The sequence below is a fragment of the Misgurnus anguillicaudatus genome, chromosome 16 (genome assembly GCF_027580225.2).
Source record: "Misgurnus anguillicaudatus chromosome 16, ASM2758022v2, whole genome shotgun sequence".
In the NCBI taxonomy this organism is placed as follows: domain Eukaryota; kingdom Metazoa; phylum Chordata; class Actinopteri; order Cypriniformes; family Cobitidae; genus Misgurnus; species Misgurnus anguillicaudatus.
This window is the reverse complement of record NC_073352.2, coordinates 2,449,861-2,475,736: the sequence shown is the minus strand read 5'-3', so window position 1 is coordinate 2,475,736 and position 25,876 is coordinate 2,449,861. Positions and strand designations below refer to the sequence as shown.

Genomic DNA, 25,876 nt, shown 5'->3' with positions numbered 1-25,876 from the left:
GGTGGCGTTAAGGCCGTTAAAACATTTCTCTGTAAACAACTGTTTAAACACAGCCTGATTGATAAAAAAAGAGTTTAGCACAACTACACATTTCTGTCATATTTATTCTGATAAACACATAAAGGTAAATGTCACAAAATAACACCTAGGTCTTACTCCAAAAGCAAATAATAATATAATTATATTATGTGTAAATACATAAAAGCCTGCTTTTAAGACCATTTACATTTTTTGAATGGACATTTCCTTCTCCCAATGTTTTGGGCTTTTGAGCTATTATGTAATTCCATTATTGGAATGAGAGATTCAATTAAATTAAGCATACTGTAGTACTTAAAGGCTGAGTCCATGATGTTTGAAAGCCAATGTTGATATTTGAAATCACCTAAACAAACACGCCCCTACCCCAATAGAATCTGGACCTTCTGTTGATAGACCCGCCCCACACATACGCAACCCGGCATTTGATTTGATTTGATTGGCTATAAGTGTGTTTTGGTAGTCGGCCCGTCTTCTTTTCCAAAGCGTTTTTCAAACATCGTGGACCCCGCCTTTAACCGCCAGAAAAGAATTTTGTAGATCAACAAATTATACTACAGTCACATGAAAATACTATTAAATTTGAGAGAACGTATGATTTTTGAGGAGTATGCTTAATGTTTATTAAAGTTTTCTAATAACTGTAACACCTTTAATAATGTTTAAAATGAAGTTTTCTTATGTTTTCAAGAGAATGCATAATCATACGAGGCACAAAGGTTTGATGTAGTTTAAGATTCGCTGTGTTTAACTGAAATAAGTAGAGTCAACACGTATCTCATACTTGGAAATCCACTTAAAGTGCTTTATGTACAAATGCTCAGAAATACCAGGATGAATGTTAGAAAGATATGCAGATATGAGAAGCAAATATAATATTCAATCATATTATGGGACAGACATCTAAAATGCAGAACTTGGCCCTGCAGGTGGGACACGGTACCCTGCTGCTCAGCCACGTCTCTGGCTGCTGCTGGTCCTGTCGACTGGCAAACCATTTACCCATACACGTAAGACACCACATGGGACGACAGTAACACTGCTGGCATTCGCTGTCTTCCTGGCACAGCCGTACGAGTTTGACATTGGCATTGACTTGCATACATCCAATACATGCCTCAAGTTCCTACGATAAGACAGAAAATTATCAGGCACATTTTGGCCTTCTTTAAATTAACATGTCTTCAGGACCCTCCAGTTACATGTTTATTATTGTGTTGTTTAGATTTAATATGTTTATATAATCATTGCCTTTGTTAAATATATAAGAAAATATATACACATATATCAAGTACAATGGGTTCACCTGTCCACTTGGGCACCGGTAAACATCATTCATCATCACATACGTCTTAAAGGTCTCCAGAAACAGCTCACTCATTGTCAGATGGATGACTACATTGGCAGCATTTCTGATTGGTGCATGCAGCTTTTCTTGTAGCTCAACATATTCAGTAGATTTCAACCTGATGTCAAAAGACTTGACTCTGGGATTGATACTGGCAACGGTGATGGTAACAATCTGCACAGGTGTGTTTAAATCAGGTGACAGGCTGTGATGTTTGGAGTCTGTCACAGTCAAATGACAGTCCTGATGCAAAGCCACGTGTAAGTGGTATGTTGTGACCTTCATCACCCAGGTATCGGTGACGATCACTCTTGCACTAGGGGAACCTGAAGCAAATTTGTCAATTCTGCGAAATTCAATGTTAATGGATGAAGCCACGGCCCTCCAGCTTGAATGTGATAAGGCATGCACGCTCAGGGCTTTGCATATAGGATGATTGGCCCAGCCGTGTCTGGACCAATAGAAAGCCAGAGCACAGCTCAAAAGCTGAATGGCCAATGAAACGCTCAAGTAGATTTGCCATCCTTGACTTGCAAGATGGATGTACAAAAGATTTTGTTCGGGAGCAGCGAAACACATTCCTATGTAGTAACCTGCAACACATGATCAGAACAACAAGTGGCAAATGTTAAGATGAACAAATTATACGTAATATACATATTATTTTATTTGGGAAATATGCATTGGACACTTTTTAATATTTACATTTTAAATACATGTAATGCTCTAAATCCATTAAACTCTAAGAGTTTATGTCATAATGATGTCACTTAGACAGTATTCTATATAAAATGTTACATATGGACAGTGCCTTAAATAGCTCTTGTGTCATAGAGGGGAGAATATTTTGAGTAATTTGCATTAAGTTTGACATCTCTAGGACATAAGCTCTAGGAATTCAATGGATTTAGAGCATTACATGTATTTAAAATGTAAAACTTACTATAAAATATGTCGTGCTATGAATGGGTTTTTTTGAACATTTTTGTGTTGGTATATTATCATAAAATAATTTGGTTAAATTGTTTGTTTTTAAGGCTTAATTAATAATATTTTTATCTTTGATTTTAAGCCTTGTACTATGAAGATAACCTTTTTATGTGAATTTATGCTTGTTTGGGCTCAACACGTGGAATGCACAGTGTTTAATGGGTTTGAATATCAACTTTACCGCAGTAATGGTTGACCATTCGAAATCACATGAATACAGAAAATGCATTGAGAAATAATATGTATATTAAACACCAATGTAGTGTCATACCTAGTGGCAGGAAGCAATGCACGAGCAGAGTTAGTGTTGTTCTTTTAATGTGGTGTTGAATGAAGCAGATGTCTTCACTGCCCAGCCATCCTGCAAACATATGCTGCACAGTAAAACCTGCCGAGCGAAACTCATTGGGTGTAAATATAAAGCAGAGAGTGAATACTGCATAAGCCAGACTGAATGTAGTGTCCGGCCTGTCCATGTTTACATCACAGCATAACAGATGTGAAGCCAGCCGCTGACATTTTCAAACGCAAAAACACAGTAACTGTAGATATACTCGATTAGTTTACACTTTCTAACAAAAACATACGTTTATTTGTGCTTGTAAAAACATTTTAAAGCGGGCTAACAAGAAAAAGCAAAGAACATGTTACAGTATTTCGTCAAATCCGTAACTGAAAGCATTATTAAGGGTGGCGTTTGAACATTTCAAAATAAAAGCCACAGCAGACAGCATGGGTCTGTTAATATTATACAAACTTAAATATGATTTAAACTATTTTAATTATAATAGAATTCAAAATGTATAAACATATGTATACATATCTATATTCGATTAAAAGTATACGTTTTGAAAAGTTAATTCAGTCAAATGTTATCATACAGCATAATAAAATATACTTAAAAATATTTTAATAAATAGTATTTCTAAAAGGTAGCGTCTACTACCGAGTGTGCTTATCGTCCTGCTGTTTCATATATTATCTTTCTGTTCTCCCCACTTTTTACTAAAAATTTAGATCATTTCTGGAATGTTGTCAATTTTATTATTATTAAGCTACACACAAACAAATTATACATTATTTTATGTATATTTCATTAACGTTTAGATCACATAAAAAAACTGCATGTTTTCATAATAAATTGTGGGTCAAATGAATGCAATAATCCGATTGCCATAATCCTATTACTTACAAAAGCAAAAAGAGCCCTGAACACTGATTGGCATGTTGTCCATCCAATGATGTTGTAACCCCTCAACTACACAACCAATGAGAGGGAGACATTCGAACGCCTGGAGACGGGAATCGGTCTTCTGATTGGCTGTGCTCTGTAGGGGCGGTGTGCAGCGACATGAACGTCTTTGTCCGTCCGTTTACTGGAGTCTGGAATCCGACAGCTATAATAATCAGAATGAGGTCTCATGTAAACACGTTATTCTGAATAGACACTGTAAGTTAAGAATTATATATTTTTGTTTATTCGTGTAATAAAGCAGTTGTGGGTTCCTTAAAAATCAGACAGAAATGTCTAACAATCGTACAATCAGACACTTCTGGAACGAGAAGGAGACAGATTTCCTGTTGCAGACATTAAAAGAGATGAATATTGATCGATATAAAGACGGACGCAAGAACCGCAACAGTCTCATCTTCAGAAAGGTTTGCGCTAAACATAAAGCAGCGGGATACAGACGCTCGTGTGATCAGGTGAAACACCGCTGGAAAACACTCAAGTCCATTTACTATAAGGCTAAAAGACAAAATGTTACAAGTTCTGACGCATTTAAGCATTTTGATACAATGGAAGAAATATTTGGACATAGACCTTTGGTTGTGTCAAAAGAGACTAGAGCTGACATCGACTCTAAAGATGTATCTCCTTTGTCAGAAAGCAAGTCTTTCACTTTTGAAGGTGATGAATGTGATGAAGGTGAGTTTTATTTCATTTAAAGTTATTGAAGATAATATTATTAAATTAACTTAAGTGACTGTTTTATTTATGTTTTGTGTATATTTTTTATGATGTTATTGTTATTTCATTTTAATGTAGCTATTTTGTAAATTTAGTTAAACACTTTGCTTTTCATTTTTTTTTTTTTTATTTTGTACTAAACTTTATACTTTATAATAAAAATGTGACACTTATTGTTACCATACATCATGCTTTATTGGAAGATGCTCCAAAAAAAAGAAGCTTCTTTTTAACATAGACCATGTTGTTTAAATATCTACCATGCTATAACCTCCTAAGACCTGGGGCCCGTTTCAGAAAGGTGGTTAAGTGAAAACTCAGAGTTCAAGTTTAAACTCAGCGTTGGTTGAACCTCCTTATTGAAACGGGCCCCTGGTGTGTCCACATATGTGGATATCACATTTTTTGTTGTTTGCACCATAATACTTAATTCTGTGTAACTGGAAACTGTTGTACACAAACATGGACAATTACACTGCTTCGTGTTCAAAAAGAAAAAATATTTGTTGATATATTTATTAGTTCTTCCTAATCCCAAATAGTTGGAAGAAATCTAAATTGCAAGCCAAATCAAAGCTCAGGTCTTAGGAGGTTAAATAAAGTTCACATTTAGTAGTAACATTGAGTTTTAATCTTGTTTCTTTAACAGAAAACGATGTGGATGATGTGGAAAGTGGAAATCAAGAAATCCAGACATTGAAAATTGAGAACGATCCTTTCATCCTCACTCAACCATCACTTGAGAACACAGACCCTGTAGAAAGCTCAGCATCCAACCAGCCATCCATTTCTCTAGAGATTACAAACTGTACACAACCATCCACTTCCCAGCAGACCCCTGTTCAAGGTTGAATTTTGTTCTCATTTGTTTTTAACAGAACTGTGTTACTTTCTGGATATCTTATTTCATATATTACCATGTACTGTACTATACGGTGATACTGTGTCCATTTTTTTGCAGCGTCCGCAAAAAGTAAAAAACTTAAAGGGGACATATTAATGAGATTTTTGTAAGATGTCAAATAAGTCGTTGGTGCCCCCAGAGTGCATAATTGCAGTTCTAGCTCAAAATACCACACAGATAATTAATTATAGCATCTTTAAATTGCCACTTTGTAGGCCTGAGAAAAAGTGTGCCGTTTTTGGGTGTGTCATTTAAAATGCAAATGAGCGGATGAAGTGCAAACACTGATCACAATGATGGTGGTTTGTTGCAATTGAAACTCAGTTGTGCTGTCAATTAATTTCTTTCTCTCTCTTTCTCTCTGCACTAAATGGCTGTGCTGTGGTTGGATAGTGCAGATTAAGGGGGCGGTATTATTCTATTCTGACATCACAATAGGAGCCAAATTACAATGACCTGTTTTTTCACATGCTTGCAGAGAATGGGTCTCATTCATCAAACACGAGCAGAACGGATTTGTGTAAACCGTTTGTAAAGTCGTTTTGGCGTAAACTTTCGGATTCATGAAAATGTTTGTATTTTCCAAATATTAGTTGGTACGAAAGAAATTTACACCTGCTCCCCACTACGTGTGAATGGTGCGTAAATACTAAAACATTCTGTATTCTTTTAGAAAAACTGACGAGACAGCATTTTGATGAACTAGATGATATTTCACGAGTGCCCTGTCTTTATTCGTTTTTTACTCTTTACCTTTGGGAAAAACGCAGATCTTGTCCCTGTCCTTTTAGCCGTCCATATACAGTAGAGGAGGGGGGGACAAAAACTACATTGACCAACCATCATACATGTACAACAAGCAATGGAAAAGTTAATATAAGCCAGTACCTCATTTTTAAATTCAGTAATATTCTTCAAAATAAGATACTAGTAACATGTAACTGTTCTCTATTGACCTCTGTTGGAAGAGTACAAATTGCCCTTCGCTTTGACTATGGCTGAAAAACTTAATAACTTGGCTCTTGAAAAGCTTACATATGTAATAAGAAAGAAACCCTCTGAATTTTTTTTAGATCTGGAGGATGTTCCTAGATTTTGTAAAAAATTAGATATTCAAGTAGCCTTGGATGTGTGAAATTATAGAATATAAGATGTTGTTTATTTATTTTTATATTATTTAATGACTGATTTGTATTTTATTTATTTACTTATTTTATTTTCATTTTTAAATCCTGCCTGGGGTAAGGGGCTATGGGGTTTTTCTGTTTTAAATATTTTGCAAAATCTCAATAAAGACATGTTCTACAAAACATGTAACTGTTATCCAAATCACAGCAACAATCGTAGCCATACCAGAGAATGGAGCCCAGAGAATAATCATTAGATATATACTTGATTTGCGTAGCTAGTAAATAAGTAGGTATTATGCTAATTGAATGAGCATGCATGCACGCCCTGTTTACGAATGACTGGAATTCATTAACTTACATTTTACTAACAAATCTTTGAATCCGGAGACGAGTTTTCGGAAAGGTCTGTTTACGCGTAAATCACTCATATACTTGCGAATATTTACTCATATATTTACTCATATACTTACGAATGTTTCATGAATGAGACCCAATGGTTTACCAAAACTAAGTTACTATGTCGATCTTTTTCACATTTTCTAGGCTGATAGAAGCACTGGGGACCCAATTATAGCACTCAGAAAAGTCAGATTTTCATAATATGTCCCCTTTAAAAAAAGCTAAGTATGCTTATCAAGAACTAAGTACTGTAATATAAACATATAGATCAAGTGGAACATAGCCATTTAGCTTATGTGAGCTATACATCTGTGGTTACGTGACTAACACACCTGTGTAGTAATAGACAGTCATAGGAGATCAGGAAACTCTAATGAAAACATTGGTTCTATCAGACATGCAAAAGAGTCATAGAAATTTATGTAGATTATCATTTTTGATTTTTGTTTTGCTCTGCTGTAAATTTTTCCGTTCATTGGGGATCTTGTTTAAAACAAGCTCTTTAAACCACCGATTTATTGGCCTCCCCTCATTGTGATGCCAGCCGATGTCTGACCAACGTCAACCGTACGCTTTCCTTTATCGTGATGCCCAGCCGATGTCTGACCAACGACCGCTTCTCTTTATTTCAAAATGTTTTGATTCTTAATAAATCTTATAGTTATCATTTTTTTCCTACTGGATTGCCCAAGTCTGCTCAGCGAGAACCAACCGCTTATTTTAACTTTTCATTTAAATTATTAAAATTCACATCAATTAATTTACATAAATGTTTTTATAATATAGTACTCAATATAAAAGTTATCTTTTATAGGATCAGCTATGTCTGGCTCTCTCTCAAGGTTTTTTCTCCCTCTGAATTTTTCCCCACAGGGTTTTTCTCCTAGGAGTTTTATTTCAACCCCTTGGGAGTCAGCTGACTTAAGCTTAACTATGTTACATTACTGTTTTCTCTTGGTTTTTTTATGTAAAGCTGCTTTGGAACAATTCATGTTTTGTGAAAAGTGCTATAAAAAATGTATTGAATTGAATGTGCACTTCTAAAATGGAATCTTGAAATTCAAAAGATAAATGAGTCTGATGCACACTAATAAACAGCATTATATTGCTGTATTAGGGTCTAATAATATCTCTTTTTTGTTTTGTTATGCTTTCTATGTTTCAGATGTGTTTAAATGCAAAAGCCCTTGTTGCACTTCATTGCATGCACAGTATCAAAGCTTCATTGAAAGAATGCAACAGACACAAAACCTGTGGCTGGAGCGGCAGCAAGAACAGAGTCATGCCCGAGAGGAGCGACTCATCGCTCGAGTGCTTGCTGAACACACCCGCTCTATGGAGGCTTTAGTCAACCAGTTATTTGCAGGATTAAGAAGCCTCCTGCCCCATTCAAATCTACAGGCAAGTCCCACACCTATGCGTACACCACCAGATATCTTCAACACATACCCTCATCATGTCAACAACAGTGCTGAGAACTGGCAACCAGCACACAACCCAACATCAAGCATTTCTTCTCAACCTGAAGACAATTCACTTCACAAGATATCAGAGAGTGTAAACCAATGATTCAAAACATCCTGTTTTGGAGCAATAAAGCATCTCATTAACATATTTCACTGTGATTGTTCAGTTGTTCAAGATTCATGACATGATCAGTTTTTTGCCTCTACTTTAGTTTTAGTAGTTGTTGTTCCAGCCTTTACATTAGGTGTATTACAGAAAGCAGGGTTACATTTTTGTGACATTATCCAGTGAAGTTTTAGGTTAATAAAAGCAGTCTGTAGTTCAGTTAATCTTAATGTTGATGTGTGAGGAGTCATTGTTGACAAGGCTCTGAATCCCAGAGTCACCAAAGAAATGGCGCTGAGATGCATATCATACTTCTGTTACACTAAACTTCAGTCCAGTGGCGACTGGTGACCTCTCTTTCAAAATTCAAAATATGTCTTTGGAGTGTCAAAATACGTGCCTGCTGCACACGCGTCGAAGGGGTTTATGATAAAAGAGACGCTCACATTCACAAAACACCTGCAAGACACTAACTTAACACTAAACTCTAATTACACATGAGATTAAGTGAGTATCTGGCAAACGCAAGCGTCTCTTTTATCAAAAACCCCTTCTAAGCATCTGCAGCAGGCACTTATTTTGACATGACGTGTAATGCACATAGGTTCACATGATGCGCTGAACACATATTTTCACACGACTGGCAAAATACATGTTTTGACGAGCATCATGCACCCTCGAATAAGAAGTCACCGGCCGCCACTGCTTCAGTTGCTAATGATTTTAATAGGTTTAGAAATGAGACAAAACACAAGTGATGTGAATAACGACATTATAAATAAACAGCGTTACTAACGCCGTTGCTTTTTTCAGTAACGACGAGTAATCAAACGAATTACTGTTTTCCCCGTTACTGACAAAAAGATGCTGTGTGTTTCTATACTTGACTATAATTCTTTAATTGTTTTTTCTCCAGTGTGTGTTTGGGGGGTGGGACACATAACTGATGATGATGATTAGCTAAATTTCCCTCGTTAGCCAACCAGAGGCAGAGTGCTGCTTGTGTTTGTTTACACTCAAGCACATATACAGTCTGAGCAGTGTTGCCAACTTGGCGACTTTGTCACTAGATTTAGCAACTATCTAGACCCTTTTAGTGACTTTATTTAAAAAAGCGACTAGGACAAATCTTATCAACTTTTTCTGGCATGGTTGGAGAGTTTTGGAGACTGACGTGAAAGCACGTATCGTTCTCTTTTTTCAATGAGCAGCGGTAGCTGCTGTTGTGAGCCCCATCCCTGTCCCATAGCACTCACAGGCAGCCCAGTCCTCACGCAGCAGTCCCTCCGAGTTCAATACAGGCATCGACAGAGCGATTGCAAGTACAACGAGCTCAAAGATAGCGGTCGCACACACTGGAAGTAAAATAAGCACTACTTTTCCATCGTTGAGGTGAAAGGCAAGACTATTTAATGTAACGTGTTAGACGTGTAGTTAGTTACTTTTATAATGATGTAACGCCGTTACACAAGTCCACTGTTAGCCATTATAACGCCAGCATACAGTTATTACGTTTAAAGTTATGTTCAAATTTAATTGCTGTATTGATTGTAAACAGCTTTAAACATTACAATAAATAAATGATTTTTAATTCTAGTGGGCTGTCCTATGTGTACACTTATCCTTACATGTGCAATTCTGGCTGTATTATTTGTGTCCCCCTCTAAATTGCCCTTAAGAAATGTTATGTTTATTGCCCCCCCCCCCCCCATTGTACCTTTGAATTTGGCTAACTTAACTTTGTAACTCTGCTTTTTTGGACAATCTCCGTGTGACCTCTGTTTTAATAAAAATCTTTATGGTTTGTAATAAACTTGAAATAATCCAAACAATTTAAGATTTTTTTGTATGTTGTGAATGCCAGACTAAGCAGCAATTTACATCAATGAAACCTTATTTTATTCTGCAAATTAATTAAAGGGATAGTTGAAAAATTCTGTGATCATTTACTCACCCTCATATTGTTACAAACCTAAATTTCTTTGTTCTGATGAACACAAAGGAAGATATTTTGAAAAATGATTATAACCAAACCATTCGTGGACACCATTTATTTCCATAGTATTATGTTTTCCTACTATGGAAGTGAATGGGGTCCATGAACAGTTTGGTTACAAACATTTCTCAAAATATCAGAACAAACTGATTTTTTAGGGGCATATTTTTTGGCCATTTTTGCCTTTATTTAAACAGTGATAGAGGAGAAGACAGGAAAGTACAGGGAGGAGAGAGGGCTATGGGATCGGCAAATGACCATGAGCCGGAATCGAACTCGAGTCGCCGAAAGTACGAAAGCACCACATGTCGGAGCAATGCCCACTACACCATCGGCTCTGACAAAACAAACCGATTTATGTGGGTTTGTAACAAAATTAGGGTGAGCAAATGATCACAGAATTTTTATTTTTGGGTGAACTATCTCTTTAAGTGGCTTTTCACTAGATATTGGGTCCCAGTTCCTGCTCCTGGAGATCTACTGTCCTGCTCCAACACCAGTCAAACACAACTCAACCAGCTTATCAAGTTGTTCAGAGTTACAGGCAGGTGTGTTAGAGCAAGGTAAGAACTAAAACATGCAGAAAGGTAACTCTCCAGGATCAGGGTTGGAGATCCCTGCACTAGAAATGTAAGGTGATAGTTGGACCATGTGGGTGCTGTGCTTTTACATCTGTTTTGACTCATAGCCGTATATTGACTATCTTTGTAAAAAGATTAGCACGCGCTTTAGTTCAGTTGTTGTACAATTTTTATGTACCGTACCTTGCTCTTAACCATTAGGCCACGGCTGCATATTTTTTATGCAGGCTTCCACACCACACGATTATGCACCATTCAGAAAGTTTATGTATCTCAACATAACACCAACTGTGACGTTACAGTCACGATGTACACAAATAACATTAAATTAATTACAGTGTTGTTACAATGCAAAGTTGCTATATGCTATATGCTAGTTAATGCTATTTATGTTAACTTAGTTACGTTTAGTAGGTCCATACTGAAAAAACAAATACACTTGTCACTCAGAAGCATCCATTTCCAATCTCCAAACAATTGTTTATTCCTATCTTCATCTGATACAGGCTCAAACATTTAAGGTCTGTTTGCTTTGAGAGTTACCAGCAATGTTTAAGTTTAATATAAGTGTTAACTAAACACGTTTTTTAATACAGAGAGTATGTTAAAAGCGCATTGTAGTTCATATTCATGTTGTTTAAAAATAGCACAAATATACACTTAACCGTGGAGAACCCAAGAACCCTTCTCTTAGCATCAATTAACATTGGCCAAATTTGACCCGTGGGTTCTCCAGGTTAAATAAGCACTTAAATGGGCGGTTTCCTGGAAAGGGTTTAGATTAATCCAGGTCTAGGCCTTAGTTATATTAGGACATTTAAGTCGTTTTTACAAACAAACCTTACAAGAAAACAATACTGGTGTGCATCTTGAGACAAAACAATGGTACTGATATATGTTAAGATACGTCAGTAGGTGTTCTGAATTTTGGCAACTCAAATATGCATCATAGTCTGGGACTAGGATAAGCCTTGTCCAAGAAACCGCCCCATAAAGTGCTAAAAAGGAAGAAGCCTTTTTTTGTATATTAAGTACAAAATTAGTAATAAATCAGTGCTTGACAAGAGTGGGTTTTATGAGTCTTTATGCATGCTAAATATTGGTGTATGGGGGTGTTTGAGAGTACATTACCCCTCAGAGATGTGTGGCCACATTGTGTCAAATTTCTGTGCCATCAATGCTTTTGTCATCAGGTGTGTAAACACACAACACAGATCATTAACTCAGGGGCCAACTGATCATTTGTCAAGTAGGGCACCAGCAAAGTTTCCCTGCACTGGAAGTCTTTAAAGGCCTTTCTGGTAATAAATACGATTAAATGTAAAAAAAAAAGGCCTGTCTTTAATGAACAGTTTGTTTTGTGAGATGTAAGTTGGAAAGAAAAAGAACTACGGTATAAAGATTATAAACTCAGGTATATATAGTTCTTCAACCTCTTAAGACCTGGGGCCTCATTTATAAAGTGTGCGTACGCACAGATTTGATTTTAAAGTGTGCGTAGGCCAAAATCCAAGGCAAAGTCCATATTTATAAAAACTGTCTTTGACGTGGAAAAGTGCTTAGGGCCACGTCAGGGTCTGAGCAGACGTACGCACTTTTGCTTGTCTGATTGCTGCAGGTTTTTGCAAATATAAGCCATTATTGCTGTTTGAAATTGGGTTTAAACACTGACAAGCGCTCTTTTATATGTCTGACATTAATTAGCTACGCATTGTTTAATGGGAGAGATCTAAAAACTGCTCGACTGCGCGCACAAGTTCAAGTTCATTTGCATGTATAGATTTGAAAGGTGTACGCACGTTTTCTGCGCGTACGTTCGGTTTATGAATCACACGTACGCATTTTTGTTAAATGATCGTAAGATGAAATGTAGGATGTTTTTTATGCAGCATTTTATAAATGAGGCCCCTGGTGTGTCCACATACGTGGACATCACATTTTTTGTTGTTTGCACCATTATACTTAATACTTGTACACAAACATGGACAATTACACTGCTTCATGTTTAAAGAAAAAATTTGATTATTATATTTATTGCAGGAAGAAATCTGAAAAAAATGACAAAACTCAGGTCTTAGGAGGTTAACTTATAAAGTGTCGCTAACATTTTGAAATACTTTAAAGCAGTGCGCTTCCCAATCCTGGTCCTCAAGCACTCCATCCCAAAAAGTTTTAGATGTCCACTTATCTAAAACACCTGATTCAACTTATCAGCCTCCTTCCAAAATGGTAAACATGTCTCCCTAATAAGCCAAAAAGTTAAATCAGGTGTGTCAAACAAAGAGACATCTAAAACTTCCCGGGAGGGGGCGCTCGAGGACCAGAACTGGGAAGCACCGCTTCATCATTAGACGTTATGAGAAATCAGTTATGCATCTCCACCACTAGATGTCATTACAGTGCTTTGCATAAGAGTCTTTTAAATTTCTTATTTTTACAGGAAAATGACCTTTTCCAAACCCTTTGCCCATTTACTTGCAAATTTAAACACAGAACCAAATTTTCAAATTACATTCTTAAGATCTCTTGCCTCCACTGACAAAATCAAACAATTGCCTCAAAGTCATTTTACCTACACTTTAAAATCATACAACCAGTCAAGGCAATATATAAATAATAATGGAGCCTTTGTTAAACTGTAAATTAAAAAAATAAATACAGTAAATATAAACATAAAGAGACTTTGTTTGACACTGCATCAATATATGTAGCATGCCGCAATATAAAAAAAATTATAGAGACTTAGACACTGCATCAAAACACAGCACAGTTGTGTATAAAACATTACAGAGGTTTGTTAGATGCTGCATCAAAAACCAAGAGCACAGCCGATGTACAAAACACTACAGTGACTTTGTTAGAAACAATACAGTGACTTTGTTAAAAGCTGCATCAAAAATCAAGAGCACAGCCGATGTACAAAACACTACAGTGACTTTGTTAGACGCTGCATCAAAAACCAAGATCACAGCCGATGTACAAAATACTACAGTGATTTTGTTAGACACTGCATCAACAATCAAGAGCACAGCCGATGTACAAAACACTACAGTGACTTTGTTAGAAACACTACAGTGATTTTGTTAGACACTGCATCAAAAATCAAGAGCACAGCCGATGTACAAAACACTACAGTGACTTTGTTAGAAACACTACAGTGACTTTGTTAGACGCTGCATCAAAAACCAAGAGCACAGCCGATGTACAAAACACTACAGTGGCTTTGTTAGAAACACTACAGTGACTGTTAGATGCTACATCAAAAACCAAGAGCACAGCCGATGTACAAAACACTACAGTGACTTTGTTAGACGCTGCATCAAAAACCAAGATCACAGCCGATGTACAAAACACTACAGTGACTTTGTTAGACGCTGCATCAAAAACCAAGAGCACAGCCGATGTACAAAACACTACAGTGACTTTGTTAGAAACACTACAGTGACTTTGTTAGACGCTGCATCAAAAACCAAGAGCACAGCCGATGTACAAAACACTACAGTGACTTTGTTAGAAACACTACAGTGACTTTGTTAGACGCTGCATCAAAAACCAAGAGCACAGCCGATGTACAAAACACTACAGTGACTTTGTTAGAAACACTACAGTGACTTTGTTAGACGCTGCATCAAAAACCAAGAGCACAGCCGATGTACAAAACACTACAGTGACTTTGTTAGAAACACTACAGTGACTTTGTTAGACGCTGCATCAAAAACCAAGAGCACAGCCGATGTACAAAACACTACAGTGACTTTGTTAGACGCTGCATCAACAACCAAGAGCACAGCCGATGTACAAAACACTACAGTGACTTTGTTAGACGCTGCATCAAAAACCAAAGAGCAAAGCCGATGTACAAAACACTACAGTGACTTTGTTAGACGCTGCATCAACAACCAAGAGCACAGCCGATGTACAAAACACTACAGTGACTTTGTTAGACGCTGCATCAACAACCAAGAGCAAAGCCGATGTACAAAACACTACAGTGACTTTGTTAGACGCTGCATCAACAACCAAGAGCACAGCCGATGTACAAAACACTACAGTGACTTTGTTAGACGCTGCATCAACAACCAAGAGCAAAGCCGATGTACAAAACACTACAGTGACTTTGTTAGACGCTGCATCAACAACCAAGAGCACAGCCGATGTACAAAACACTACAGTGACTTTGTTAGAAACACTACAGTGACTTTGTTAAACGCTGCATCGACAACCAAGAGCACAGCCGATGTACAAAACACTACAGTGACTTTGTTAGAAACACTACAGTGACTTTGTTAGAAACACTACAGTGACTTTGTTAGAAACACTACAGTGACTGCTAGATGCTACATCAAAAACCAAGAGCACAGCCGATGTACAAAACACTACAGTGACTTTGTTAGAAACACTACAGTGACTTTGTTAGAAACACTACAGTGACTTTGTTAGAAACACTACAGTGACTTTGTTAAAAGCTGCATCAAAAACCAAGAGCACAGCCGATGTACAAAACACTACAGTGACTTTGTTAGACGCTGCATCAAAAACCAAGATCACAGCCGATGTACAAAATACTACAGTGACTTTGTTAGACGCTGCATCAACAACCAAGAGCACAGCCGATGTACAAAACCCTACAGTGACTTTGTTAGAAACACTACAGTGACTTTGTTAAAAGCTGCATCAAAAACCAAGAGCACAGCCGATGTACAAAACACTACAGTGACTTTGTTAGACACTGCATCAAAAACCAAGATCACAGCCGATGTACAAAATACTACAGTGACTTTGTTAGACGCTGCATCAACAATCAAGAGCACAGCCGATGTACAAAACACTACAGTGACTTTGTTAGAAACACTACAGTGACTTTGTTAGAAACACTACAGTGACTGTTAGAAACACTACAGTGACTTTGTTAGAAACACTACAGTGACTGTTAGATGCTACATCAAAAACCAAGAGCACAGCCGATGTACAAAACACTACAGTGACTTTGTTAAAAGCTGCATCAAAAACCAAGAGCACAGCCGATGTACAAAATACTACAGTGACTTTGTTAGACGCTGCATCAACAACCAAGAGCACAGCCGATGTACAAAACACTACAGTGACTTTGTTAGAAACACTACAGTGACTTTGTTAGACGCTGCATCAACAACCAAGAGCACAGCCGATGTACAAAACACTACAGTGACTTTGTTAGAAACACTACAGTGACTTTGTTAAAAGCTGCATCAAAAACCAAGAGCACAGCCGATGTACAAAAGACTACAGTGACTGTGTTAGACGCTGCATCAAAAACCAAGATCACAGCCGATGTACAAAATACTACAGTGACTTTGTTAGACGCTGCATCAACAATCAAGAGCACAGCCGATGTACAAAACACTACAGTGACTTTGTTAGAAACACTACAGTGACTTTGTTAGACGCTGCATCAAAAACCAAGAGCACAGCCGATGTACAAAACACTACAGTGACTTTGTTAGAAACACTACAGTGACTTTGTTAGACGCTGCATCAAAAACCAAGACCACAGCCGATGTACAAAACACTACAGTGACTTTGTTAGAAACACTACAGTGACTGTTAGATGCTACATCAAAAACCAAGAGCACAGCCGATGTACAAAACACTACAGTGACTTTGTTAGACGCTGCATCAAAAACCAAGAGCACAGCCGATGTACAAAACACTACAGTGACTTTGTTAGAAACACTACAGTGACTTTGTTAGACGCTGCATCAACAACCAAGAGCACAGCCGATGTACAAAATACTACAGTGACTTTGTTAGACGCTGCATCAACAACCAAGAGCACAGCCGATGTACAAAACACTACAGTGACTTTGTTAGACGCTGCATCAAAAACCAAGAGCACAGCCGATGTACAAAACACTACAGTGACTTTGTTAGAAACACTACAGTGACTTTGTTAGACGCTGCATCAACAACCAAGAGCCCAGCCGATGTACGAAACACTACAGTGACTTTGTTAAAAGCTGCATCAAAAACCAAGAGCACAGCCGATGTACAAAACACTACAGTGACTTTGTTAAAAGCTGCATCAAAAACCAAGAGCACAGCCGATGTACAAAATACTACAGTGACTTTGTTAGACGCTGCATCAAAAACCAAGAGCACAGCCGATGTTCAAAACACTACAGTGACTTTGTTAGACGCTGCATCAACAACCAAGAGCACAGCCGATGTACAAAATACTACAGTGACTTTGTTAGAAATACTACAGTGACTTTGTTAGACGCTGCATCAACAACCAAGAGCACAGCCGATGTACAAAACACTACAGTGACTTTGTTAGAAACACTACAGTGACTTTGTTAGACGCTGCATCAAAAACCAAGAGCACAGCCGATGTACAAAACACTACAGTGACTTTGTTAGACGCTGCATCAAAAACCAAGAGCACAGCCGATGTACAAAATACTACAGTGACTTTGTTAGACGCTGCATCAAAAACCAAGAGCAAAGCCGATGTACAAAATACTACATTGACTTTGTTAGACTATTCATCAAAAACCAAGAGCACAGCCTATGTACAAAACACTACAGTGACTTTGTTAGAAACACTACAGTGACTTTGTTAAAAGCTGCATCAAAAACCAAGAGCACAGCCGATGTACAAAACACTACAGTGACTTTGTTAGACGCTGCATCAAAAACCAAGATCACAGCCGATGTACAAAATACTACAGTGACTTTGTTAGACGCTGCATCAACAATCAAGAGCACAGCCGATGTACAAAACACTACAGTGACTTTGTTAGAAACACTACAGTGACTTTGTTAGACGCTGCATCAAAAACCAAGAGCACAGCCGATGTACAAACACTACAGTGACTTTGTTAGAAACACTACAGTGACTTTGTTAGACGCTGCATCAAAAACCAAGAGCACAGCCGATGTACAAAACACTACAGTGACTTTGTTAGAAACACTACAGTGACTTTGTTAGAAACACTACAGTGACTGTTAGATGCTACATCAAAAACCAAGAGCACAGCCGATGTACAAAACACTACAGTGACTTTGTTAGAAACACTACAGTGACTTTGTTAGACGCTGCATCAACAACCAAGAGCAAAGCCGATGTACAAAACACTACAGTGACTTTGTTAGACGCTGCATCAACAACCAAGAGCACAGCCGATGTACAAAACACTACAGTGACTTTGTTAGACGCTGCATCAACAACCAAGAGCACAGCCGATGTACAAAATACTACAGTGACTTTGTTAGACGCTGCATCAACAACCAAGAGCACAGCCGATGTACAAAACACTACAGTGACTTTGTTAGAAACACTACAGTGACTTTGTTAGAAACACTACAGTGACTTTGTTAGAAACACTACAGTGACTTTGTTAAAAGCTGCATCAAAAACCAAGAGCACAGCCGATGTACAAAACACTACAGTGACTTTGTTAGACGCTGCATCAAAAACCAAGATCACAGCCGATGTACAAAATACTACAGTGACTTTGTTAGACGCTGCATCAAAAACCAAGAGCACAGCCGATGTACAAAACACTACAGTGACTTTGTTAGACGCTGCATCAAAAACCAAGAGCACCGCCGATGTACAAAACACTACAGTGACTTTGTTAGACGCTGCATCAACAATCAAGAGCACAGCCGATGTACAAAATACTACAGTGACTGTTAGAAACACTACAGTGACTTTGTTAGACGCTGCATCAACAATCAAGAGCACAGCCGATGTACAAAACACTACAGTGACTGTTAGAAACACTACAGTGACTTTGTTAGAAACACTACAGTGACTGTTAGATGCTACATCAAAAACCAAGAGCACAGCCGATGTACAAAACACTACAGTGACTTTGTTAGACGCTGCATCAAAAACCAAGAGCACAGCCGATGTACAAAATACTACAGTGACTTTGTTAGACGCTGCATCAAAAACCAAGAGCACAGCCGATGTTCAAAACACTACAGTGACTTTGTTAGACGCTGCATCAACAACCAAGAGCACAGCCGATGTACAAAATACTACAGTGACTTTGTTAGAAATACTACAGTGACTTTGTTAGACGCTGCATCAACAACCAAGAGCACAGCCGATGTACAAAACACTACAGTGACTTTGTTAGAAACACTACAGTGACTGTTAGATGCTACATCAAAAACCAAGAGCACAGCCGATGTACAAAACACTACAGTGACTTTGTTAGAAACACTACAGTGACTGTTAGATGCTACATCAACAACCAAGAGCACAGCCGATGTACAAAACACTACAGTGACTTTGTTAGAAACACTACAGTGACTGTTAGATGCTACATCAACAACCAAGAGCACAGCCGATGTACAAAATACTACAGTGACTTTGTTAGAAATACTACAGTGACTTTGTTAGACGCTGCATCAACAACCAAGAGCACAGCCGATGTACAAAACACTACAGTGACTTTGTTAGAAACACTACAGTGACTTTGTTAGACGCTGCATCAAAAACCAAGAGCACAGCCGATGTACAAAATACTACAGTGACTTTGTTAGACGCTGCATCAAAAACCAAGAGCACAGCCGATGTACAAAACACTACAGTGACTTTGTTAGACGCTGCATCAAAAACCAAGAGCACAGCCGATGTACAAAACACTACAGTGACTTTGTTAGAAACACTACAGTGACTTTGTTAAAAGCTGCATCAAAAACCAAGAGCACAGCCGATGTACAAAACACTACAGCGACTTTGTTAGACGCTGCATCAAAAACCAAGATCACAGCCGATGTACAAAATACTACAGTGACTTTGTTAGACGCTGCATCAACAATCAAGAGCACAGCCGATGTACAAAACACTACAGTGACTTTGTTAGAAACACTACAGTGACTTTGTTAGACGCTGCATCAAAAACCAAGAGCACAGCCGATGTACAAACACTACAGTGACTTTGTTAGAAACACTACAGTGACTTTGTTAGACGCTGCATCAAAAACCAAGAGCACAGCCGATGTACAAAACACTACAGTGACTTTGTTAGAAACACTACAGTGACTGTTAGATGCTACATCAAAAACCAAGAGCACAGCCGATGTACAAAACACTACAGTGACTTTGTTAGACGCTGCATCAAAAACAAAGAGCACAGCCGATGTACAAAACACTACAGTGACTTTGTTAGAAACACTACAGTGACTTTGTTAGACGCTGCATCAACAACCAAGAGCACAGCCGATGTACAAAATACTACAGTGACTTTGTTAGACGCTGCATCAACAACCAAGAGCACAGCCGATGTACAAAACACTACAGTGACTTTGTTAGACGCTGCATCAAAAACCAAGAGCACAGCCGATGTACAAAACACTACAGTGACTTTGTTAGAAACACTACAGTGACTTTGTTAGACGCTGCATCAACAACCAAGAGCACAGCCGATGTACAAAATACTACAGTGACTTTGTTAGACGCTGCATCAAAAACCAAGAGCACAGCCGATGTACAAAACACTACAGTGACTTTGTTAGACGCTGCATCAAAAACCAAGAGCACAGCCGATGTACAAAATACTACAGTGACTTTGTTAGACGCTGCATCAAAAACCAAGAGCACAGCCGATGTTCAAAACACTACAGTGACTTTGTTAGACGCTGCATCAACAACCAAGAGCACAGCCGATGTACAAAATACTACAGTGACTTTGTTAGAAATACTACAGTGACTTTGTTAGACGCTGCATCAACAACCAAGAGCACAGCCGATGTACAAAACACTACAGTGACTTTGTTAGAAACACTACAGTGACTTTGTTAGACGCTGCATCAAAAACCAAGAGCACAGCCGATGTACAAAACACTACAGTGACTTTGTTAGACGCTGCATCAAAAACCAAGAGCACAGCCGATGTACAAAATACTACAGTGACTTTGTTAGACGCTGCATCAAAAACCAAGAGCACAGCCGATGTACAAAACACTACAGTGACTTTGTTAGACGCTGCATCAAAAACCAAGAGCACAGCCGATGTACAAAACACTACAGTGACTTTGTTAGACGCTGCATCAAAAACCAAGATCACAGCCGATGTACAAAATACTACAGTGACTTTGTTAGACGCTGCATCAACAATCAAGAGCACAGCCGATGTACAAAACACTACAGTGACTTTGTTAGAAACACTACAGTGACTTTGTTAGACGCTGCATCAAAAACAAGAGCACAGCCGATGTACAAACACTACAGTGACTTTGTTAGAAACACTACAGTGACTTTGTTAGACGCTGCATCAAAAACCAAGAGCACAGCCGATGTACAAAACACTACAGTGACTTTGTTAGAAACACTACAGTGACTGTTAGATGCTACATCAAAAACCAAGAGCACAGCCGATGTACAAAACACTACAGTGACTTTGTTAGACGCTGCATCAAAAACAAAGAGCACAGCCGATGTACAAAACACTACAGTGACTTTGTTAGAAACACTACAGTGACTTTGTTAAAAGCTGCATCAAAAACCAAGAGCACAGCCGATGTACAAAATACTACAGTGACTTTGTTAGACGCTGCATCAACAACCAAGAGCACAGCCGATGTACAAAACACTACAGTGACTTTGTTAGACGCTGCATCAAAAACCAAGAGCACAGCCGATGTACAAAACACTACAGTGACTTTGTTAGAAACACTACAGTGACTTTGTTAGACGCTGCATCAACAACCAAGAGCACAGCCGATGTACAAAATACTACAGTGACTTTGTTAGACGCTGCATCAAAAACCAAGAGCACAGCCGATGTACAAAACACTACAGTGACTTTGTTAGACGCTGCATCAAAAACCAAGAGCACAGCCGATGTACAAAATACTACAGTGACTTTGTTAGACGCTGCATCAAAAACCAAGAGCACAGCCGATGTTCAAAACACTACAGTGACTTTGTTAGACGCTGCATCAACAACCAAGAGCACAGCCGATGTACAAAATACTACAGTGACTTTGTTAGAAATACTACAGTGACTTTGTTAGACGCTGCATCAACAACCAAGAGCACAGCCGATGTACAAAACACTACAGTGACTTTGTTAGAAACACTACAGTGACTTTGTTAGACGCTGCATCAAAAACCAAGAGCACAGCCGATGTACAAAACACTACAGTGACTTTGTTAGACGCTGCATCAAAAACCAAGAGCACAGCCGATGTACAAAATACTACAGTGACTTTGTTAGACGCTGCATCAAAAACCAAGAGCACAGCCGATGTACGAAACACTACAGTGACTTTGTTAAAAGCTGCATCAAAAACCAAGAGCACAGCCGATGTACAAAACACTACAGTGACTTTGTTAGAAACACTACAGTGACTTTGTTAAAAGCTGCATCAAAAACCAAGAGCACAGCCGATGTACAAAACACTACAGTGACTTTGTTAGACGCTGCATCAAAAACCAAGATCACAGCCGATGTACAAAATACTACAGTGACTTTGTTAGACGCTGCATCAACAATCAAGAGCACAGCCGATGTACAAAACACTACAGTGACTTTGTTAGAAACACTACAGTGACTTTGTTAGACGCTGCATCAAAAACAAGAGCACAGCCGATGTACAAACACTACAGTGACTTTGTTAGAAACACTACAGTGACTTTGTTAGACGCTGCATCAAAAACCAAGAGCACAGCCGATGTACAAAACACTACAGTGACTTTGTTAGAAACACTACAGTGACTGTTAGATGCTACATCAAAAACCAAGAGCACAGCCGATGTACAAAACACTACAGTGACTTTGTTAGACGCTGCATCAAAAACCAAGAGCACAGCCGATGTACAAAACACTACAGTGACTTTGTTAGAAACACTACAGTGACTTTGTTAGACGCTGCATCAACAACCAAGAGCACAGCCGATGTACAAAACACTACAGTGACTTTGTTAGAAACACTACAGTGACTTTGTTAGAAACACTACAGTGACTTTGTTAGAAACACTACAGTGACTTTGTTAGAAACACTACAGTGACTTTGTTAAAAGCTGCATCAAAAACCAAGAGCACAGCCGATGTACGAAACACTACAGTGACTTTGTTAAAAGCTGCATCAAAAACCAAGAGCACAGCCGATGTACAAAACACTACAGTGACTTTGTTAGACGCTGCATCAAAAACCAAGAGCACAGCCGATGTACAAAACACTACAGTGACTTTGTTAGAAACACTACAGTGACTTTGTTAGACGCTGCATCAAAAACCAAGAGCATAGCCGATGTACAAAACACTACAGTGACTTTGTTAGAAACACTACAGTGACTTTGTTAGATGCTGCATCAAAAACCAAGAGCACAGCCGATGTACAAAACACTACAGTGACTTTGTTAGAAACACTACAGTGACTTTGTTAGACGCTGCATCAAAAACCAAGAGCATAGCCGATGTACAAAACACTACAGTGACTTTGTTAGAAACACTACAGTGACTTTGTTAGATGCTGCATCAAAAACCAAGAGCATAGCCGATGTACAAAACACTACAGTGACTTTGTTAGAAACACTACAGTGACTTTGTTAGATGCTGCATCAAAAACCAAGAGCACAGCCGATCTACAAAACACTACAGTGACTTTGTTAGACGCTGCATCAAAAACCAAGAGCACAGCCGATGTACAAAATACTACAGTGACTTTGTTAGACGCTGCATCAACAACCAAGAGCACAGCCGATGTACAAAACACTACAGTGACTTTGTTAGAAACACTACAGTGACTTTGTTAAAAGCTGCATCAAAAACCAAGAGCACAGCCGATGTACAAAACACTACAGTGACTTTGTTAGACGCTGCATCAAAAACCAAGAGCACAGCCGATGTACAAAACACTACAGTGACTTTGTTAGACGCTGCATCAAAAACCAAGAGCACAGCCGATGTAAAAAACACTACAGTGACTTTGTTAGAAACACCACAGTGACTTTGTTAGACGCTGCATCAAAAACCAAGAGCACAGCCGAAGTACAAAACACGACAGTGACTTTGTTAGACGCTGCATCAAAAACCAAGAGCACAACCGATGTACAAAACACTACAGTGACTTTGTTAGACGCTGCATCAAAAACCAAGAGCACAGCCGATGTACAAAACACTACAGTGACTTTGTTAGACGCTGCATCAAAAACCAAGAGCACAGCCGATGTACAAAACACTACAGTGACTTTGTTAGAAACACTACAGTGACTTTGTTAGACGCTGCATCAAAAATGTAACTATAAGACACTTATGCAATCGTTATTTGTATTGTATGTAAGTGTTTTGTATGTTATGTAGCAAACAAGTTAACTCACCGACTGTAGATACCATCATGACTCGAGTGATCATTTATTTAATACATGGACCATGAAACGATGATCCAACACACATCTTTAATTTCTCAGCACTGTTGCACTTTAAACACTTTGTTCTGTGCCCGAAAACTTCTCCCGAACTGGTACCGGTATGCCCCGGATCCTTAGCATGGCGAGTTCGGCGTTGTAACTTGTCTTTGTTTTTTACATATGCAGATTATTTTCTTCAGTCTGAAGTAAAAACATAGCAGGCATCTTCCGTTGAACAGTAAATTACTGGTGATCCCATTTTTTTTTGTTTTAAATCTGCAGTTTAATCTGTAGACAGATGAATGCACATCTTGCCAGAGACTCAGATAAACTCCGCCTTTGACCTTTACCACTCCCCTAGCCCCAAGAAGCCTGCTCTTGCCCAAGGTATTCGGCGGGCCAGAAAAGCCGGCCTTAAGCCCCAACGAAGCACCAGCGAAGCACGATCTATGTTCTTGTCTACTGTAATCGTCCTTCTGTTATTGACAGTCATGAAACATTAGAGCACTGAAGGACATGTGTGTGATGTTTGCAGTGGCAAAACATGGGTCACAACATGTTACAACAAGTTAAATGAGTCAAAAGAGACCATCCCCATCTCTCTACGATGTTCTGAAGCAGAGAAAAAGCTCTTGCAAAAACGGGTTGATAAGGTATTCTCATTGGTTGCTAGAGAATAAATTGACATCCACCCGTAATTATACTCCAAGCCATGAAAGGAAAAATCCATGATGACTCATGATTTTAGACGTACTGTTGCAGTAGTTTTAGGCAAAATAACCATTTTCTATCTCAAAACCACTAGGGGGCGCAATGACAAAATTGTGCATGCAACCTCAGGTCATGACTGCGTTACTTTGAGCTAGTTTTATGACTATACACTTTAGTTTAGTGAAGAAACAGTTGTATGACCATAGGGCTGGCTTGATATCACAGGTTTTGTTCAATTACTCCCAAGCAACTGCCATGTGATTGGTTGAATAGATAATTGTATTAATGAGAAATTGAACAGGTGTTCCTAATAATCCTTTAGGTGAGTGTATAGTGCACTGAGTGCTCTCTTCAGCAGTATTTAAACTGCAGGAAAGGAATTACTAATCTCTAATCGTAACTTGTTGAAAAAATGGATCTTTGAAACATAAACCAGAAAATTGAATGAGTGTCACATTAATTGTAATAATATAAAACATAATAATACGAAACAATTATATTTATAGTTAAACTAATAAATAGCCCATGTAATCCTTTCTTAGACTCACTTCATTATTTATTTAAATACAACAACAGCCAATGGCAAATCTGCAGCAGCATACCTTTCAATATGTTTATATTTTGTTTTAGACGTTCTGTTATTAGAATATGGAGTCTGATTGTGGTATGATACATGGTTTTACATTAAGCTTACAGTATTGTTGTATTGTTTCTTTTGCGCTGTTGTGCATTGAATGCAGTCTTAAAATCAAAACTTGGCAGATCTACACCATCATCAGCTCATGTCTGGGAAAAAGTCCCATGCAAAAGTCTACACAAGTGTAAAGTTCTTTGGAGATTTTACTTCCTAACCAAGATTAAATATTTTAATACAGATGTGTGT

At 38.4% G+C, this 25,876-nt stretch overlaps 2 protein-coding genes across 2 annotated transcripts; one reads left to right on the top strand and one right to left on the bottom strand.

Moving 5' to 3' along the window:
* Positions 1-820: 820 nt before the first annotated feature.
* Positions 821-3,057, bottom strand: tmem129 (transmembrane protein 129, E3 ubiquitin protein ligase). Its single transcript, XM_073854000.1, has 3 exons — positions 2,649-3,057; positions 1,346-1,980; positions 821-1,165 (listed from the first exon to the last, which is right to left on the bottom strand). Exons 1-3 carry the CDS (start codon positions 2,851-2,853, stop codon positions 923-925), a joined length of 1,083 nt encoding a protein of 360 aa, XP_073710101.1. The 5' UTR covers positions 2,854-3,057; the 3' UTR covers positions 821-922.
* A 176-nt stretch (positions 3,058-3,233) lies between these two features.
* Positions 3,234-8,396, top strand: LOC129422702 (uncharacterized). Its single transcript, XM_055178755.2, has 3 exons — positions 3,234-4,307; positions 4,999-5,196; positions 7,948-8,396. Exons 1-3 carry the CDS (start codon positions 3,902-3,904, stop codon positions 8,349-8,351), a joined length of 1,008 nt encoding a protein of 335 aa, XP_055034730.1. The 5' UTR covers positions 3,234-3,901; the 3' UTR covers positions 8,352-8,396.
* The last annotated feature ends 17,480 nt before the right edge of the window (positions 8,397-25,876 follow it).

Excerpts from the sequence above, each read along its gene's own strand:
- tmem129 (XM_073854000.1), bottom strand. The coding sequence starts at position 2,853 with ATGGACAGGCCGGACACTACATTCAGTCTGGCTTATGCAGTATTCACT. Across the intron at positions 1,981-2,648 it reads GCATTGCTTCCTGCCACTAG|GTTACTACATAGGAATGTGT; the intron begins GTATGACACTAC and ends CATGTGTTGCAG. Across the intron at positions 1,166-1,345 it reads ACCGGTGCCCAAGTGGACAG|GAACTTGAGGCATGTATTGG; the intron begins GTGAACCCATTG and ends GTCTTATCGTAG.
- LOC129422702 (XM_055178755.2), top strand. The coding sequence starts at position 3,902 with ATGTCTAACAATCGTACAATCAGACACTTCTGGAACGAGAAGGAGACA. Across the intron at positions 4,308-4,998 it reads AGGTGATGAATGTGATGAAG|AAAACGATGTGGATGATGTG; the intron begins GTGAGTTTTATT and ends TTTCTTTAACAG. Across the intron at positions 5,197-7,947 it reads CCAGCAGACCCCTGTTCAAG|ATGTGTTTAAATGCAAAAGC; the intron begins GTTGAATTTTGT and ends TCTATGTTTCAG.